At 34.8% G+C, this 19091-nt stretch overlaps 2 protein-coding genes across 4 annotated transcripts in view; both read right to left on the reverse strand.

Annotated features, from left to right (window-relative positions):
• The window catches only part of LOC113497116 (3-oxoacyl-[acyl-carrier-protein] reductase FabG-like), a 66272-nt gene extending 47807 nt beyond the window's left edge, over nt 1-18465 (reverse strand). Inside the window, exons 1-2 of one of the 3 annotated variants that reach the window (XM_026876501.1) lie at nt 18164-18465; nt 17731-17842 (exon numbers count right to left, since the gene is read on the reverse strand). The gene's annotated coding sequence lies outside the window, so the exon portion shown is untranslated. Of the gene's footprint in view, nt 1-17730; nt 17843-18129 lie in introns of all 3 variants that reach the window. The other 2 variants (XM_026876502.1, XM_026876500.1) reach the window with 2 other exon arrangements.
• On the reverse strand, nt 13467-14879 carry LOC113497115 (fork head domain transcription factor slp2-like). Its single transcript, XM_026876499.1, has one exon. It carries the CDS (start codon nt 14667-14669, stop codon nt 13752-13754), a length of 918 nt encoding a protein of 305 aa, XP_026732300.1. The 5' UTR covers nt 14670-14879; the 3' UTR covers nt 13467-13751.
• Nucleotides 18466-19091: the final 626 nt, after the last annotated feature.

A 19091-nucleotide genomic window follows, 5' to 3' on the forward strand; every position in this document is an offset into this window, starting at 1 on the left:
AAATCAGCAATTCGAGCCATCTTGAACATCTTGATAAGTTTTGCACAACTATACGTAGCATTTTCTAGAAGGTCTGTGTCCAGGTATGTAGGAAGCCTTCTGCATTCCTCTGCATGGCTCTGTTCTTCGCGCATGCGTACGTGACTGTGATCACATCCACGTACCGCACGATCAAAACAAACGATTTGTTTCATAGAAATATCGATTAATTGACAATTAAGACATCATTAAGTTGGCGCGAACTACTCACTCCATTATTAATTTGATGGTAGTCATTATTAGATTCTTCGGTCTAAACAGGTCTTCTTCTGTCTAGCCTTTTTCTAAGCCATGTGGAAGTCGGTTTCCATTAGCAGTAGCTGCATCTGAAGCTAGTTGTCCTCATCTTCACAACAAATCTTACTGGATATCGTAAAACCACGGGTTTAAGGTTGAGGTGAGCTGTTAGAAGACTGTTTGTCAGAATTATAAAAAAAATAAAGACTGTCAAATATCGCTCTATGCGAGTCGCGACTGAAAGCTAATCGTTCTGTTCAAGGCATGGAAAATTTTCGGAATGTTAAAAAGTACCTTTAGTCCAAAGATTAACTAGGGCAAGCAAACCTTATGCTTAACCTTGAATGGTCACAAGCCGATTGAGGAATCATTCACAGCTCAGCCTATTGCGAACCACTGCTAGACATACGCCCACCCCTAGTTACAGTATAACACCTAGTCTTCCGCCTTTCGGATTAGTCTGAGCCAGCTACCTTCAGCAATGGTTCACATTTCCGTGTGAAGAAATGTTGTCTGCAGGCACTGATTTACATGCAACGACCGCGACACCCAGTTACCGCTTAGATACTCAACAGGTGGTGACATGACTACCTATATCGGTATATAGATAGACCGCATCTTACCGCATCGCACGTCATTCGACATGTTGCCATGATAACACTTCGTTGAGGCGCCGCTTCGGCAGAAAACTAATTATCGTTCGATATCGCCTCAGGTGCTCATCAAGCTGGTTCTTCCCCGTTACTGACTGTTGGCCTGAAGAAACTGCGTTCCTGGAGTCAAAACCTTGATCTTGCATGCCTGAGTTGAGCCAGAAAAGACCAAAAAATGGTTACTCCCTCTTCCTCATGAGAAGAGAGCTGACGATGATAACATGGAGCAATAATGTCTTAATCCGTTGGTGGTGAGTAAAAATCCAGTCCAATAGCTATAGGACGTTTTAAAGTGGCATATACCCTTTGTTCTTATTCGGATATCTGCACAAAAGGGGGACTGTACGGGGTGCTGTCTTGTATATGAGTGATTCTCCGAAACCTAAATTTTTGATGTCTTGAAGTTTATTTTTGTAACTAACTGACATCATTCTGCAATTAATTTTATAACATATCTCAAACTATTGCCTATCTTGCACAAGTTATTTTTTTTAATAATATGTATTTAAATATGTCAAAAAAATATTTAAAAGTAGTTCTTCTGACTAATATGGTGTGTCCGTTACCCAGTTTCTTGAACATAAGTAATAATAACATTGTTTCCCTTTGCTTAAATTGATGTGAATTATAATTATTAAATATTAGTTGCCCTTACACAAAAAAATGGTACTAATTAATTCGATGGTTTATTTATAAACAAAAAAATAGTATGTGTTTGGCACAAAACTCTGATTCATATTCACGCGCTTCAATAATATCAGTCAACCCCTACCCGCGCTGGGGGTAGTCAGGGGCTCGGCTGACGTGGTCGCGACGTGACGTGTGGCTGATAAGTAAAATCGCGGAGATAAAAAGGTAAATATCTCTCATATAGCCTTGGTACACCTGTGTTTCTGATTATTATGTTCATTTTTATAATTAAGGTATATGATTTTCAGACATGAATCTGTGGGAAATGTAATGCCATTGGGGAACAGAATCGTATGTAAAGACAAGAATCCTTAATTGCATACGTGTGATGATTTGTCGATGTTAATGAGCAAAATTCTGATTGATGTGTGTCTGATTCATATAGTAAAAGTACCTTATTAATCAGAATTAATTAAATTGTTATCTTCGCTTTTATAATATAGTACACACAAATGCCACTAGTGCTATCTAAGGAAGAAAAAAGAGAGAAGAAGAAAATTGCACAGAATATTTTGAAGAGTCATATCATGCTTTGATTGACTAGATTTACGTGTTATGAGCATCGTGTGTAATTACTGTGATTTTAATAAATAATTGACTGATTATTCTAACTAGAATTTCATTTCCATCCCTAATTCTGATTCAAATATTATTTTTAAGTGAATTATCTCGGAAACCATTTAATCAAAAAGTGTGCCTTTTTCAGACATTGTATCTAAGGTTATCTTCCTTCGGAAAAGTATGTTTTATAAGCTTAAATGTGAAAAAAAATTACGCCATATGAATCAGACAAAGAACGCAATTTCGGAGAAACACTCGTTCTCATATGATTATTTGAAGTTTTAACAGTGCTACTTCTGGTTCTGATTTTATTTTTTAAATGGCGAAATAGAATAATGATAGTAGATAAGTACACTTATTACTTTCCTAAAAACATTAAACGAATTGTTGTAATTATCTAAAATGTTAATCTAATAGAACGTGTTGTCTGTCATTATAGCCAAATTGAATCTAGGTCTCTAAAAATAACTGTTGACCACAGAATGGTCATTAAGCGATCACGTACGCAAGATTTGTACAACAATATAATTAACAGTGGCGTCGTTATGAATATCGATTAGAAGCTTCGTATCAAATGGTATTAGTCAACAAGGTGGGTAGCACTTATTGTAACTTAAATTCTAGATTTTGGGGACTAAGGGTTAATTTTACATGTCGATGATATTATTCCAGATGACCAGCACGAAAATCCACCTGTCTATTAAAAATATATTATAATATATATGCCAATCTATACTAATATATAAAGCTGAAGAGTTTGTTTGTTTGTTTGAACGCGCTAATCGCAGGAACTACTGGTTCATATTGAAAAAATCTTTTTGTGTTCAATAGATCATTCATCGAGGAAGGTTTTAGGCTATTTTAAAAACCATCACGATGCGACTAATAAGACCGAAGATACAATAGAAAATGTGGAAAAAACAGGGTAGATATAAATCATAACTTATATCTTTTAACCACGCGGATGAAGTCGGGGGCAACAGCTAGTCTTGTAATAACGTCGAAAGCGACGTTAGATTAAACAAAAACGTATTTTATATCAACAACTACTTAGGCTCACACTATTTGCTAGATTATAATGGATTAGAGATACAGACGCGAACGTTTTTACACAACTGACCAAAGAATTAAGGAAAAAATAACTAATAAAAACGACAGAATATATCGTAATTTAACATATATTCTGTAAGAAATAGAGTTCTTAATTTGTTTAAATTTTAAATTACAACCACGGTTCATGAGGTACAACCTGATCACAGACGGACAGAATAAGATTCCGTTTTACTCTTTGGTTCCAAAACCTTAAAAAAGAAGTTATATAGTTTCGGTATAATGTATGCATGAATCAGAATTAAGACACAACTGAATTCTGAATTTCATTTTATAATAAATCCAGATTATAATATTAGTATAATGTAGGCTAATATTTCAGATGTTTTTTTATGTTTTAAATTTATCAGCTCAGTATAAAATCCATCTGTTTAGGTTACTTACATATTATACAAGATTTTTTCTCCGTGACTAGTGCTGTACTATTCGTCTCCGATCGGGAAATCCCAGATGAGTGTCATCATATAAATTAAATGATAATTCTAAAACCGTTGTTTTATCATAACCTGTCGATAACAGACCACTCTGTGAGTCATTCAGCTAGCAGGTGTAGTTATCTATGGTAAACTGCGAATTAGTTTCATTTTCCTTATTTTTAGACAGTCTTCAAGGGAATCTTTAAGGATAGATTGTTTACACTCTTTTATTTGTTGATAAGAAATTTGTGAATCAAAGCGGTTAGGAAAGGATCACGGGATAATGTTATAGTGATGTTCTTTATGGTGTCTTAAAATCTGACTGATTACGTCATCTGAATTATGTAATTATTATTTTTTTGATTATGCATTAGTCAGATTATTACAATAAATTTTCTTTTATATTTTTTTGTTAATTTGTTTTCACGTTATAGATTTCAAGTTTTCATTATAAGAAATTATGAAGAAACCTTTTATCCTTGGGGTGTTTCGCTCGCGAGTCAAAAACACACTTGATTTAGATTTGGGTTCTGCCTATCTTAAAGAAATATTACGAGTATTATCATTGTGACAGCGTGGCAACTCCTGCAGTGTCTGCTTAAGCTGTGGTGGGCGGCCATCTTGTTGCTCTATGGATGGTGACTGTTTTGTTTCAATAACAGAGACTCTACCACCACGCTTAAACTTAGTTCCTTTAAAACACCATCTTTACAGAATTTAAAAAAAATATACACTTATAAGAAATAATATTGCTTTATTAGGTATCGGTACCAGGTCATGCGGACGACACTTTCACTTTATATGTTTCAGTATAAGTGTGAGTTTCACACGTTTCTCATCCTTAGCTGTAGTAAAATTTCTATTTTTTGTTTTATTCCGAAAATTCTTTTCTTCAGAATAGATACAGATATTTCCCTAAATGTTAAATTAACATGTTATTGTATTGATAACGAAAATAACAATTTGTATTTCTGCCTAATTTATAAACAGTTGTGAAACAATATTATCATAATACTCGTAGATATGTAATGACGCAAGTACATTAAGTTTATTTTATCAAATATAATTGCGTACCTATTTGCAAATATAGCTAAAACAATAGATAACTTAAAACTTTACCATACATGTGTGTAACATTTATAGTTTGTTTGATCAACATGCATTCACTTTCAATGATCATCGCATTAATCTCCTTTACTTAATGAGCTACCTACAAACCTGTGCAAAGTTGTTTCAAGCCAAACTTAGCTTTTTAGGGCTTTGTTAGTTCTGTTGGCACATTCATTTTCTTTTTTGTTACAATAATGACGTACTGACAACACTCCCCTATTTGAAGCAGAAGAAAATAAAAATAAAGTAAATTGCACTATTACCTGAAGAGTATAATATAGTGACAGAGTGCCCTCTCGACACAGGTCCCCAGAGGCCGATAGATCTCTACCTACGTGACGTACGTCCTCGGTGACAACTCTTGTAGGTTTGGTCACGGCTGTCGTGAACGTGGCACACTAAATGATTAATATTATTTAAATAGATTTAACTCTACTCAAAAAGGAAATGTTAAATTTTGTTGCTTTTTTTCGCATTTACAGCCTCCTTGTTTGAAAAGTTCATGAAATCAAGAACGGTGAAGGCAAACTCAGAACGAATGTTTGTAATGTTAACATTTTAGGAACTTAAAATAGCCTAAACTATTAGGTACAGATAGTAAATTACTCGCTTGCCTGTGTTTTACATATTTTTTAAGTGATTCTACGTCCTTAACTTAGTAATTGTCGTCACAACTTTTTTTTTTGTAAACTAAACCTGTTTTTTTGGTTTTACATCTTTTGTTTACATTTTTTCTACAGATTATCTTCAACGCGAAGTTTTTCAACCGTAAAATTTCGGAAAATCCCAAATGCGTTATCAATAAAACATTAATCATTCATAATTCTTCATTCAAGACAACCGTCACTAAAATACTGCCCACCCCGGAGCGAGCTCGCCTTGAAGATAGACTGATCGCTCTCCAGGGACCGCGAGTCTACTGGTTGATCAACCTACTCACACTCGAGACAACCCTAACTAGGAAACGAAACTAACAATAGATGCATTAAAATCAATACAATGTCTTATTCATTGACAAAAACTAATATGGAATTCATAAGACAAAGACAAAAAAAATATTTTGAAAACCAAAAGATATATCTACAATATTTAGTATCCTACAAAAATTGATAGCAATTAACGTTGCACAAATGTTTACTAATGTCTGTATCCGCTCAAATATTGCATCAAAAACTGTATTTTTATAACCTTTCATAAGACAGTTTAAACAAAAAGCGGTCAAACATAACTTATAGCAATGAACAGACGATATCGAAGACCTAACTCTTATTTAAAACTGAGCATTCACAACACTTGTTTCAATTTATTATCAGTCACACTATTCAGTAATAAATGCGCTGTTGAATAAACAATTAAGGTTCCATTAAATGTACTAAATTAGCGATAATCTAAATGGTAACTATATATTTATATCAAATAACCATGCATATTTATTTTGTGAATGTTTATGAAAAACGTTTAGAATATAAATGTGAATTAATTTTGCAGTTGACATTATACGCTTCAATGAATTTCATTCGGGTTTTTGGTAGAAAATCTAATAAGTCCGTCATATAGATTTCCAAAAGAATATACGACCCATATTTTTTATTGCGTTGAAATGAAGACGTTTGTTGCAGTAATTTGAAATCTCTAGTGACGTCACTCATCAGTGGGTTCTCTGATTACCGACAAATGACGTCATTAGCCAGGAATTCCATACTCCTTAACCACGTTAATGAGTTTATCTTCATATTCGATTGATAAACAATATTATTTTGAAATCTATCTAAAAACTATGAAAAAAGGGACCTGAAAGTTAAATTTATACAGGTTTACTATTAATAAATTCTTATCTAAAATTAAGTTAAAACAACATAAACAATTCACAAAAAATTGAGGCGAAACTTAACAAAACATGGCTAAAACAGTAACAAATATAGTAGCAGTCTGGTAAACAGTAACACCGGTGTATTGTTATCATTCACAGTGGTGAGACGTGTGACACAAGTGTACGAGAGAGACAAGGTGTCAGACACCAGTCTAGCCACAGCTACTTACAACTCAACTACAGCACAATAGAAATTTGCAATGTGCTAACGTCGACTCTACATCCATCATTTGGTGGAGGGTGGTACAAGTCACAGAAGGACAGAGGTTTTTTGTGAACGTATTATCCAACAGTTCTTACATAAATAAAATCATGTTCAACTTGAGATATGTAAAAGCAGCCCAGTTCATTTATCCAATGACTAGAACACGTTCATGATAAAAAAATAGATATATATATGAGATTTTAAATGTATTAAAATCTCATAAATACCTATTTTTTAAAATCTCAATTTATTAAAATATTTATTAAAATCTCATAAATAAATATTTTTTAAAATCTCAATTTATTAAAATATTTATTAAAATCTCATAAATACCTATTTTTTTATCATGAACGTGTTCTAGTCATTGGATAAATGAACTGGGCTGCTTTTGTAAGACGACTAAAAATCACCGTGTATTATGATCTTAAAAATTAGATGAAGAGAACAAATTATAAATGTACATATATGAATATAGTTGCGAGCGCTTAAGCATTTGTTAAGACTTTACAATTGCTTGTGATTAAGCACTCCAGTTGGTTCTGAAACTAGTCAAGTAAACCTTTGCATCATTAGATAAAGCATCATCCACACGATCGTTTCTATAAAAACTAACCTAACTTTACGCATTATGCTCTTATATTTCAAATTACTTATTATATACGAGAAATTAAGAGAGTATTACGTTTTAACAATAACAGAAATAAGTCAGTATCCGTTGCTTACAGCTTGCGCCACAGTCTCGCTAACAGTTCCGTACCTGTATTTGAATACAGCCGCTTGTCGGACAAACAGCACTGTCAGCTGGAAGCCACCGCTCCATCCATCACGACGCGTCTTCTGCGAACCTCACTTTTTGTGGTTGTCCTAACAAATGTCATGTCTGCTAGTCCACTACTGTTTTTACATGTTTGCAGACAGGACTAGGGCCAGTCTTATGGCCTACCTGGTACAATGTTATTTATAACGTAGGGTTCTACTTAAAGAGAGTAGACAGTCTTATTATGTAAATGCTGGTAGTCAGTCTTCAGCGTGGTTTGGATTTACGGAATAGAGAACAGCATCCCTTGACTGACCCTTTATAAATTTTCAGTTAAATGTAAAACCTATAGTTCTAATGCTTCTTCGTCAGGTGAGAGATATACCTACTTTAATTTAAAATACAATTCGATCAAGATTCACACCGTAAAACTCTTTTTAATTTTAGCAGTTTAAAAGGTTCTTTGAGAAAAGAAGTCGCTCTACAATACTCTACATAATTTATCCGAATACAATTGTTAGCAGTTGTGACAAAATAACGGTTACCGCTGAACAGCTAGCTATTTACATGAACACCAGTTATTATGTCAACTCAGTATTTAGCGATGTACCAACATACATGTCGCGGACACAGCATTGTGTATACCGCTAAACACACGCTCTATGAACTGCCTAATGCGACGCCGTTTACCTAACATTTGAATATTTTTGGAAGATTGTTAGTGAGATAATTATTTAGTTAAAACAGTAACGTAACTACAGGACAAAAAATAAAGGAAAATACAGTAAAGAAATCGAGTGATTGCCCTCCCAATATGAAAATCCAGACTGTGAGCAAGGGTTGTGTTCAATGTTCAATTTTTCTGTTTACGGGAAGAAGATGTTGCCCAGTAATGCAATACTTGCGTTCTATTACTCTTATAATATATTAAAGGACAATAAAAAATGTTTGTAGTGTTACAAGTACTGCTAGCATCTTTGCTAGCTTGAATGTTTCAAACTGTACAATGTGCGCAATATATTGTAATCAACTATCGCAGCCCTCCTCAACCTGCCGAGTTCTGATTCCGCTGACAACGTGTAATGACTTCAAGTCACCCGATATGTGACGGTGATGTACTGTTTTGACGTAAAACATGTACACAATCAGATCCGGATCGACGACGGGATTATACTATCTCGGTACAAATCAACGTACTGCGTGTAGCGATATCTGCATATAAATATTATTTTAAATGTGATCCGATAAGCACTTGTTGATATACTCTAACAAGGTATATTAATAAATCTAAACAATCGCTTTTGTACGGCGTTGTTTATATTTTTATTTTAATAATACTGAGTGAAAATTTGTGATTTGTTTTCTTGAGTCAAGTTTGTGTATGTTTGATGCCAAACTCAATTAAATTTAATTCAATTCTTTATTGCATACCATAATGTTACATGTTACATGGGCATTGCAAAAGTAGGAGAGAAAAGGAATTTCCTAATTATTATATATTTATGTAAAATCGATACTCTTTCAATCTTACTAATAAATACTTTATTTATTAGTAAGATTAGTAGTAGGCTGTAATAGCACTTATTTTTAGGATATTCACAAATTGACTAAAGTCTATAAATATTTAAGGTATTAGAATTATATGCTTATGCCTAAAAAAACTATCAGGAGGAGACATTTTGAGGACCTTCACGAATATACACGTGCCGGCAAATTAAACACCTTTATAAATGTACATAAATATAAGAAAACATGTGTACATACAACACTGTGCGTTTATTCTACATGTATTGACATTGAATCATGTGATCGCTATAAAGTCCGTACTATATAATGCTATATTTGATATATTTTCTACGCTAATGTTATCAAAACGATCAATAATATATAAGTATTATTTATAACTGAGATTAAAATGATTATTTCGATTTGATTATTAAATAGTCTTTTGTGTTTTGGGTAGAACAAGGTCGGGAGAGATAAGACGGAGGTCATTTTGGAAAAAAAGGAGAGACATTTAACTTTTCGGTGATCTGGAGATCTAACTCGTGGTGTAGAGTTGCGTCTACCTTCCACCACTTTCTTAAATTTACCACTTATCTGACTTCGTCCCCGTGGGTGGACGATATAAGTTATGATTTATACCTACCCTGTTTTTTCACATTTTCCATTGTATCTTCACTCCTATTAGTCGCAGCGTGATGGTTTATAGCCTAAAGCCTTCCTCGATTAATGATCTATTCAACACAAAAAGATTTTTTCAATTTGAACCAGAAGTTCCTGAGATTAGCGCGTGCAAACAAACAAACTCTTCAGCTTTATATATTAGTATAGATATAGATTATTTATGTTAACATTTTTCATGAAAATGCAACGTGTATATTTATTCGAATTATATTTATGTGTATGACAAAAAAAAAGACAAATATCTTCAAGACCAATAATTACTCTATTAAAAACACCAATTTGAAGTTAAAAATTGAGCGATGAAGTTTGTAAAATTAGAGTTTGTTAAACATATACATTATTATTCTGTTCAAGCACATTCAAACAATGAAGCCATGTATATATTAGGCATATTTCAGATGAAGGGATCTTCAACGATTTCTTCAAGTAAAATTATTGAACTACTCTTTCACCATTGCTACAATATAACACTTCAACAAGATTTATATTTTGTTGCTGGAAAACGAAATAGAAAAGAAGAAGAAAAAGAAAATTCCTGACATTATTTTCAATCCCGGAATATACAAAGAGGAGTCCGTGTCCCCGGGATGGCCTTAGAATTTTAAGTTTGTCTACCGGGACTGAAATTTTCCGGATTGCAGTTATCAATCTTAAATTATCCGGATTCCCTATCCGTGACTTTAACAAGGTTAGTTTATCATCATGAAAAAAATTCCGTTTCAACGTACTAAACTACAACCATTTTGGAATGAAACTACTTTTACCGATCTTATCGCGGTTTTCCTAAAATCTAAAACAAACCGCGATAAAATCCGTAAAAGTAGTTTCATTTCAATGTAACATTCGCGTAAACTTAAGAGACCACTTTACAACTATTTTTCTCCTGAATATTCGTTGATCATAATTATGTCGTATTAATTCGGATATCGATAGTATCTTATCAGTTATCTCTGATAGGTATGTCATATGTACATATACAGAAATTATAACGCTAATGTGCTGTAGGAAACAATTGTCCTTTATCAATGTTTCGTAGAACTATTACTACGTGCTATTGCATAAGATATATTTTCACTAAACCAAAATAATAGAGAGTTTAATTCCTTAAATTTATCTTTTAAAAGTGAAATTGACGGTTAACAATGATGGTTTTAACTATAAAACATATTCTATTTTTAGGCGAAATTCAGTATCACAAAAATAACTGTTCTTTTTTGTGGCACCGCGCATAAGTAATTAAAGTATTAATCCTTAATTCTTTATTTGTTAAGAATGTATTCAATATCTATAAATACACTAACAACAAATTTCTCTTTAGCATGCCACAGTACTGTCACATCATTAAAAAACTTCAGAATATGAAAATACTATGAAAACACATACCATAAGAAACCGTTTTCGATTCCAAAGCGGAATTTAACCTGTTCTTGTATAATCTTTATATTTCTGACCACTTGTTTGTAACTTGACAGTAACATTTAACTAACAAGTAACGAGTGATTGGCTGATCAGTTTTGACCGGAGCCTTTCTTCTGCAATTTGTTTGTTTGTCTGTTATAATAACATTATAAACGAATGTTTACCTCTCGCTTGATAACCAACTCCTTGTTATGAAAAGACTTTAATTGAGACGTCGATTTGAATTCTCTAAGTAATTGTGTGTTTCATTATATTTGACCTTTTAATAATAGACTCCTGTTTTTTGTAAGTTTTATTGGATTGAAGTTTGTTTTTATATAAAATACATTAATTTTATTTGCTGTTCAATGAGGAAAATTGTTGTTTCATTTCTTTATGTTACCTAGCTTTTATTTTAGGTAGAAATGACTTGTTATTGCAGTCAATAAATTAAAATACAAAGGACATTTCGATGTCAACTAGTTATAAGCTGTAGCATTACCTGTTTTCATAATATAAATAGCTTTATAAAGAAACGTGAAATAAATAAAATAAAATAACCATAGCTGTAATTCCGCCAAACCGTGAAAAAGATATGAGATAATAAAGTAACTAACATACATACAAGTAATATGCGTGAAAATAACAACCCCGCCTCAGCAAGCACATGTTAAAACCGAAGCAGCACAAATCACTGACTCTACCTACCCCGCTTCAAGAACAAGCGTGATGCTCGTCCATAATTTACCTACAAGTATATTAAACCTAAAATATCTAAATGTATATAGTTTTGCATGCATCATGCTTCCAAATATTTAAATTGTTCTTTATTTCGGTAGCATTAAACAAATTAGTGTTTATCATGAGGAAATTCAAATATGATGATAAATGTATGAGTGTGAAGGTTTAGTCAATGATGCAAGTGATACTAGTCTTATAATCTAGCCCTTTTATACTCTCTCTCTAGTCATTCGTCGCGTCTAGGCCTAAATACGTAAACATAGAGCAAACTCTACACTTAAAACTAAATTAATACCTATAATGTGCTAACAAATATTGTGTAGTTTTTTCTACACTTCTTGACTAATATTTAAAAACTTTAAATTATAAACAAGCTCATCATTAGTTTTCTATATTATTGCGAACTAGGGAAGTTTTAGACCAAGTGTAGCCGTGTTAAGTGAATGTTCATGTAATAATTTTCGGTTTCTACTTTAATCTGCTAAAACTGAAAACCATTCTACACAATTTCTACGTAATGAAGAACAATTTATAAATAAATTGTTGTATTATAATCTGCTTGAACAGATAAATGGAGATACCATTTGTTATTATTATTACTATCGGTATTTTTGGATGTAACTTCCGTATAACGGTAGCTGACTCATCACATCTTATCTAGCCAGTCTCGCTGATATCTCGGTAAAGACCCAATAAATTCGTTCTTAAGTGAAATAAAAAAGTATAAAAGTCATTATTGTTTAAACAATTAAGGACCGTGACGAGCTCATTATTTAATACAACGTTGTTTTAGATTATTGATTTTCACGTCTATGACTATCTATGAGACAAAAAAGTAAAAAAATGTGTTGGTAAAATATAGGTTCAGTTAAAACTGCTGATTCGAGCTGAAAATGTATCTTGTGAGCGTAATAAGGAAATGTGATTATAATAATCTAAAACATATCTATAACCTACGCAAATACGCGATAAACTGCGACAAATAACAGTAAATAATGACTCTGTACTCTATTATCTAGATCAGATGTGTCATTGTTTAGTGTAGGTACAGATCGGAGTGGTCCCAGCAATGTGTTACATGTGCCGGAATACTGAGGTATACTTATGTATATCGGTTTATATTCGATTATACCAATTTCTGGAACCGATGACTCGCCATTCTGAGAAGTTCTCCCAGTTTATGTTTAACCAGAACGGCCATTGTTTACAGAGCGATCCCAACAGAGAATTAATCTCAACCAAAACGGGATCTTAATTGGTAATGTTTAAAAAACAAGTGCTGCAGTAAGTAGAGCCCGGATTATATCATCAACCACAGTTTGTTCACGCTCTACTCATTTAAGGTGATATTTAAATCCCCGATTATTCTAATCCCCGATTTAAATGTAACGGAGATTTCATGTCACTTAATCTGTTTTTATCGGATTCCGGTGTCGATACCACTGGATCCGAATTACTTCTCCGTATCAGGGTGAGGTCAAATAAAATAAAGTTTTAAATGTGAACAATACTTTAGATTTATTCATAATAACTCTTTATCTTAATCCTATGAGCTAATTCAATAAATATACAACTTTGGAAATATTTACACATAATGACAATACGAGTACAATGGCGGAATGCTACGAGTTACACGAGGCTAATATTGCGAACAGAGATTACCTCCCGACTCCACTGGTCCATTGGCTACACTAAAACTAAATCACAGATAAATAAAAATGTCTTCCGACCTTTTAGTCAGTCTATTTGGTAAAGCCTCGACGAGATAGATGCGTGATCACTGCCGCGTGAGCACCGTGACGGGCTTGTAGATGTGAGGCGAGAGCGGGTGGTGCGACTGGTGCGGCGGGGAGGGCAGCTCGGGGCTGGAGGAGCCTGAGTGCGTGGGCGAGGGCAGCATGGGCGGCGAGCCCGGCAGCAGCGGCGCCTGGCCCAGGAACGGGCCCGGCGGCAGGCGCTCGTACAGTGCGGGCGAGTAGGGCAGGCTGCCGTAGCCGAGAGCCTCGCCGCGGAACGCAGGGTGCACCGCGCTCGGCGCCACCGGCGGCGTCTTCATCTGCATGGGCGCGTACCTCTGGTACAGCAGCTGCGAGTACAGCCCTACGAGCTGCGAGTACGTGGCGGGCGGGTAGCCCGGCAGGGCCGTGCCCGGGAACAGCGGCCGCTTGAAGCAGGCCAGCCGGGAGCGGCCGTTGAGCGCGGACCGCCGCCTCAGCTTGCCCGTCGTGCCGCCGATGAACACATCTTCGGCTGAAGCGTCCAGCATCCAGTAGTTGCCCTTGCCGGGGTCGTCGTAGTGGCGCGGCACTTTCACAAAGCACTTGTTCAAACTGAGGTTATGGCGGATAGAGTTCTGCCATCCCTGGCGGTTCTCCCGGTAGTACGGGAAGTTGGTCATGATGTACTCGTAGATGCCGTTGAGAGTGAGCCGCTTCTCGGGGCTGTTGCGGATGGCCATCATGATGAGAGCATTGTAGCTGTAGGCGGGCTTCTCGTGTTTCTTGTCCTTCTTGTCATCGTCGTCCTTGGGTTTGGAGCAGTCGACTGGCTCAGTGCCGGTCACGTCCAGCTCCGAGTCGCTCAGGTCGGCCTCGGAGTGCGAGGCGCCTGTCGACGAGGCCGTGGGTGACGGCGGGGGCGCCGGCTTATTCATCAGTATAGAGTTTATACTGAAATCTCCTTCGAACTTCACCATTTTGGAAAACACTTGTGATACACTTTATAGAGGTGCGCTACGCGTGCGCTTACACTGCGAGTGGCGAGTGAACTGGCGGGCGCGGAGGCGGCGCGCGCTTTTATACACGGCGCTGGCGGCCCCGCCCCCCCAGCTTTGTGAGAGCGCCGCGACCAATCGCAGCTCGAGCTTTTCTATACATAGAGCCACGCCCCGTATCCCGTAAGCTTCCCCCTCCCCACAAGCTTTGCTGTAAAGTCGTTTTATTTGAGTTGCGCGCGCGCAGCGACGAGTTTATTTATTATCTGGTATAAGTATCTTTTATTGGTACTGTGGCTACGATTATAAATCGATTGTGGTTTGTTATGTGATTAATGGCTAAAAAAAATATTTAAGTGTACTCAATGTTCTAAGTCGTTCGTTTTATGTTGATTGATTTTTGATGGTCGTTGCTACATGTCGCGGTGTTTTATACTTTAATTACCTTGTAAGAGGTGAGGTGGGCTATGGCTGCGCCTGCGCCGGCTGCGGCACCACTCTATGTTGGTGTAACGACGGAGTGACTTTCTCACAACATAATTAATGATGTTGCATTACACAAAACAATATACAAATAATTGAAACATAGCGTTCTCAGTAACAGATAATAGTTCACTTGCAAACCTAATTATGTAATGGACTTAGTTAAATATAATTAGTGAATTGCAAGAAAAAACTTTAAAGAATGATTTGATACAAGTGACGTAATCTTAAAAGATAAGAATGGTTTCTTTTCGTAACTCATTTAAACTATTATGGTAACTACTTAGATACTAACAATTTTTTACATAAATTGACGTATGGTAAAATATGACTTGTATTGCTTTAGAAAGTATTTTAGAGTCATGTAAGTGTTTTTGTCTATACGGATTTTTTTTAAATACTGATTTTATGACTGATATGAACGGTCACTGTCATGATGACAAACCCTAGTAGGTTGTAATTAGCTCTATATGTAGATACCAAGGAATAAACTATACTTAGTTTTTTAAGTAAACGACTTTAAAAATAAATTCAAATTAAAAACATTGCCATTGAATTTAGATAAATCAAAACATAACACTGACTTTTAGTAATGACAAAATCTTGAAGATTTTTTTGTAGACCCAAATGACAGCTATTTTACGCTAAATGAAAAAATAATCAACAAAATTCATCCAGTATTCCAGTCAGAAATCCAGAAATAGAAAACAACGGAATTGAGAACCTTATTTTTGAAGTCAGTTAAAAATCGTAAGGTATCGGCGACATATGTTGCCTTGTGTGTAAAGCCCTCAATTTGAACCAAAAGTAGTATTTGTTTTTTATAAATGGTTTTAGCTCTCTATCCATTCTTCTTGTGATAATGAAAGCTCTCTCACTTTCAGTAGATGGCGTTGATGTCTAACTGTGCTGACAACTGCTCTTTTATAACATCATTGTGTTAACACCTAGGGGTCTGTTCCCTTTCTAAGAACGCTTCAGTTTTTATAACCGTGAATTCATTTGCTTTTGAAGAGTAAATGCTTTTGCGATTTAAATTTTAAGTGTGAAGGTGAAACGATATCATTCATTTATTGAAATAAAAATGTAGAGTCACGCCGGATATGATTGTTGCTTATCTATGTGTAATGTATTGTACCTAGTTATTTTTATAGTTTGTGTGGTAAGTCTTAGGCGATTCAATAACCATTCGTTAGGTACCTGAAATAATAATGTAGAGTTATATATGTGATGGATTTGTTGTTGTGTGAATAAATTATAAAATATGAAAGTAATACCTACAATTTAGAGTTGAATTTAAACTCATTGAAAAGTTATTATTGCGGATGCTTTCTAAGGTAATATGTTTCAAATTACTCGGCCAAAAAAAACTGAATGTGATGCAAAAAACTAATGCCTTAGGTGACCAATATTTGATAATTTTTTGTAAAAAGGTTAAATTATTGCTAAATAGGTTTGCGGGCATTAGAACAAGTTCCCTTGGGTTCAGGGAAAAATAACTATACAAACATAAAAAAAAACACTTTTCTAATTCATGATATTGCATAATTTTCAAAATAACAGATTTCCTTGCTTTGATAAGTCGAAACTTATAATAAATTCTTTAAAAAAACGTAATCGGATGACATACATAATGAGAAATGTTATTAAAATTAGTCTTTATAAATACTTGCATCACTAACGAATACCGCTTGGTTTCTCCTGGGATTCCCGAAACAGATAAAGTATCAATAAGTTAAATTAATTGAATCAACAATTATACCGATCTTCAAGATAACGGCTAATCTGATTTTGTTGGGATTATTTCAGTTATTTGTCGGTAAGTAACAAGGATGGCTCTTGAATTAAGTCTTACTTTACTTTATGTTAACGACTCGTTTTCAGAGGGGTCAGTAGAAATAACTTTACACTAAGTCAAATATTCAACATATTTTTAGGACTGATACATTAGAGTATCCAACATATCTGTATTAGCGATGCTATATGCGTGTGAAATAGGCTGTAATTGTTAATTAAGGAAGTTTTAATATGAGTCATAGTAACACAAATGAACAATGTATCTGTTGCTGCTGGTGAGTATTGATAAGAGTTTTCCACACATGACGTCATTTGCGAAGCCGATTAAAATTAACTACACAATGAATTATTACTGTATTGCATTAGAAATTGAAGCAGTTATAGAAAAAATACTTTTTCTGTGGCCTGCCGGTGACCATGATATCTGCAAAGATATCAAAAATCCGAAAATGTAGTTTTATCTCAATTTATTTATTCTTTTTGTTTTGGTAAACAACTCTCGCAACAAATAATCACTTATTATCAGAAGAGCATGCACAAATAACAACAGTACGAATAAACTTTGTTACAACAACTGTTGTAAACCAATCGAAGAAGTATCAAACTAGAGCCCTTCTCCACATCCTAATACAACACACGCCTTTTAGGCTATGATCTACACAGTAAAGACAAATTACATTACAATCGGCACATGAGTGACGGTATTAGGATATCGATCGTGAGTGCGGCGTGAATACTAAACTGATACACACAAAGAACACACCTGTGTCGGCGGCGGCAGCGCAGCGAGGCGGCCCGCGATGTGCGAACAGGGAGATGCGGTAGTTTTATTTGGAGTTTCAACGGTTTACGAGTTCTTGCTGACTGCTATCTACCTAGAGAATAATATGTTTTATTGTACAAACAATGATTGAATAATAATTTAATAATATATCTAAGAATCTAAAGAAATATGTCTGAAATGTTTTAAAGATTCTTAGGTAGAGCAGCAGACTCAAAATATCACAGTGTTTTGGTTATAAGCATTTTCACATTTTACTTACAACATTAACGCAGTAGCTTCAAGAAGTATTGAATGTAGCATCGTTTTGATATTTTTATTATAATAGTGTTATATTTTTAAAAACTTAAATAAATAGATTAATTTTAAAATATATTTTACCTACTAAATGATAATGACTTTATCGAAACAATACCGTATCTACGTTTACGACGTCCACGTTAATCGATTCGGCACTTCGTACAATAGTGTCGCGTTCGTGTCGGAGCCACATTGATCACTGATCAACTAGCTCGGCTCAGACTGATCAGGCTGACTGATCAAACTGCGGATCACGGTCGTCACTCCCAATGTCCCGGATTGTAGAGCTAGGATAACTGTTATCAGATGGTTACACATGTGTGGCATCTGACTGGCTGGATTCATTGATCTTCGAGACGTTTCACTTTTGTTGTACTTTTCAGTGTGACAAAGGAAGTCAAACGTTATATAAAGAAAGGAATTGTTAGTCGTTTCTTGTACAGCTAACTAGTGAGGTTGAGGTTGATAATGTGCATTAGGTATTTTCACAGTTGCATGTTTTTCATTGCGTCGAATTCAAATGCTGTTGGTTATAAAATCTAATGTATCTGAAATATACATAACAAAACAATACACAAGATAAATTATTGAATAAATAAATAATATTGAAAAAGATTTACATAATATTATAAAGTAGAATTACCCTTTCTGTTTGGCCGACAAAACGACACAAAAAGTGGTATCGAGTCCTCGTCGTCATGAGATCAAACCGGCCGCGATGGCCGCCATGTCAAGTGACGTCACACGCTTCACTGCACACTGGAATTTTACAGAAGGTCAACTCGTAAACATGCTTAAAATCACACGCAATTTTATTTAATTCCTGAAATTAAGTATGTTATGTACGTCAAGTAGTCTAACAATTTAGAACTGTATTCAAAAAAACTTCTCAAAGAATGCCATTATTCATTATACATTAAATGACTTAGATATCTCTATCCATATGAACAAGTTAATTAAGAACAAGCTCTTATAAAGTCATTTTTTGTCCAGTTCATGTCAGTCCAATATTTGCAACGGAGTGGATTTTCTATACTTGACTG

Source organism: Trichoplusia ni, chromosome 9, assembly GCF_003590095.1.
Source record: "Trichoplusia ni isolate ovarian cell line Hi5 chromosome 9, tn1, whole genome shotgun sequence".
NCBI classification, from domain to species: Eukaryota; Metazoa; Arthropoda; class Insecta; order Lepidoptera; family Noctuidae; genus Trichoplusia; species Trichoplusia ni.

Bases quoted from the DNA above. Each gene is read 5' to 3' on its own strand.
- LOC113497115 (XM_026876499.1), bottom strand. From the start codon at position 14,669: ATGGTGAAGTTCGAAGGAGATTTCAGTATAAACTCTATACTGATGAAT.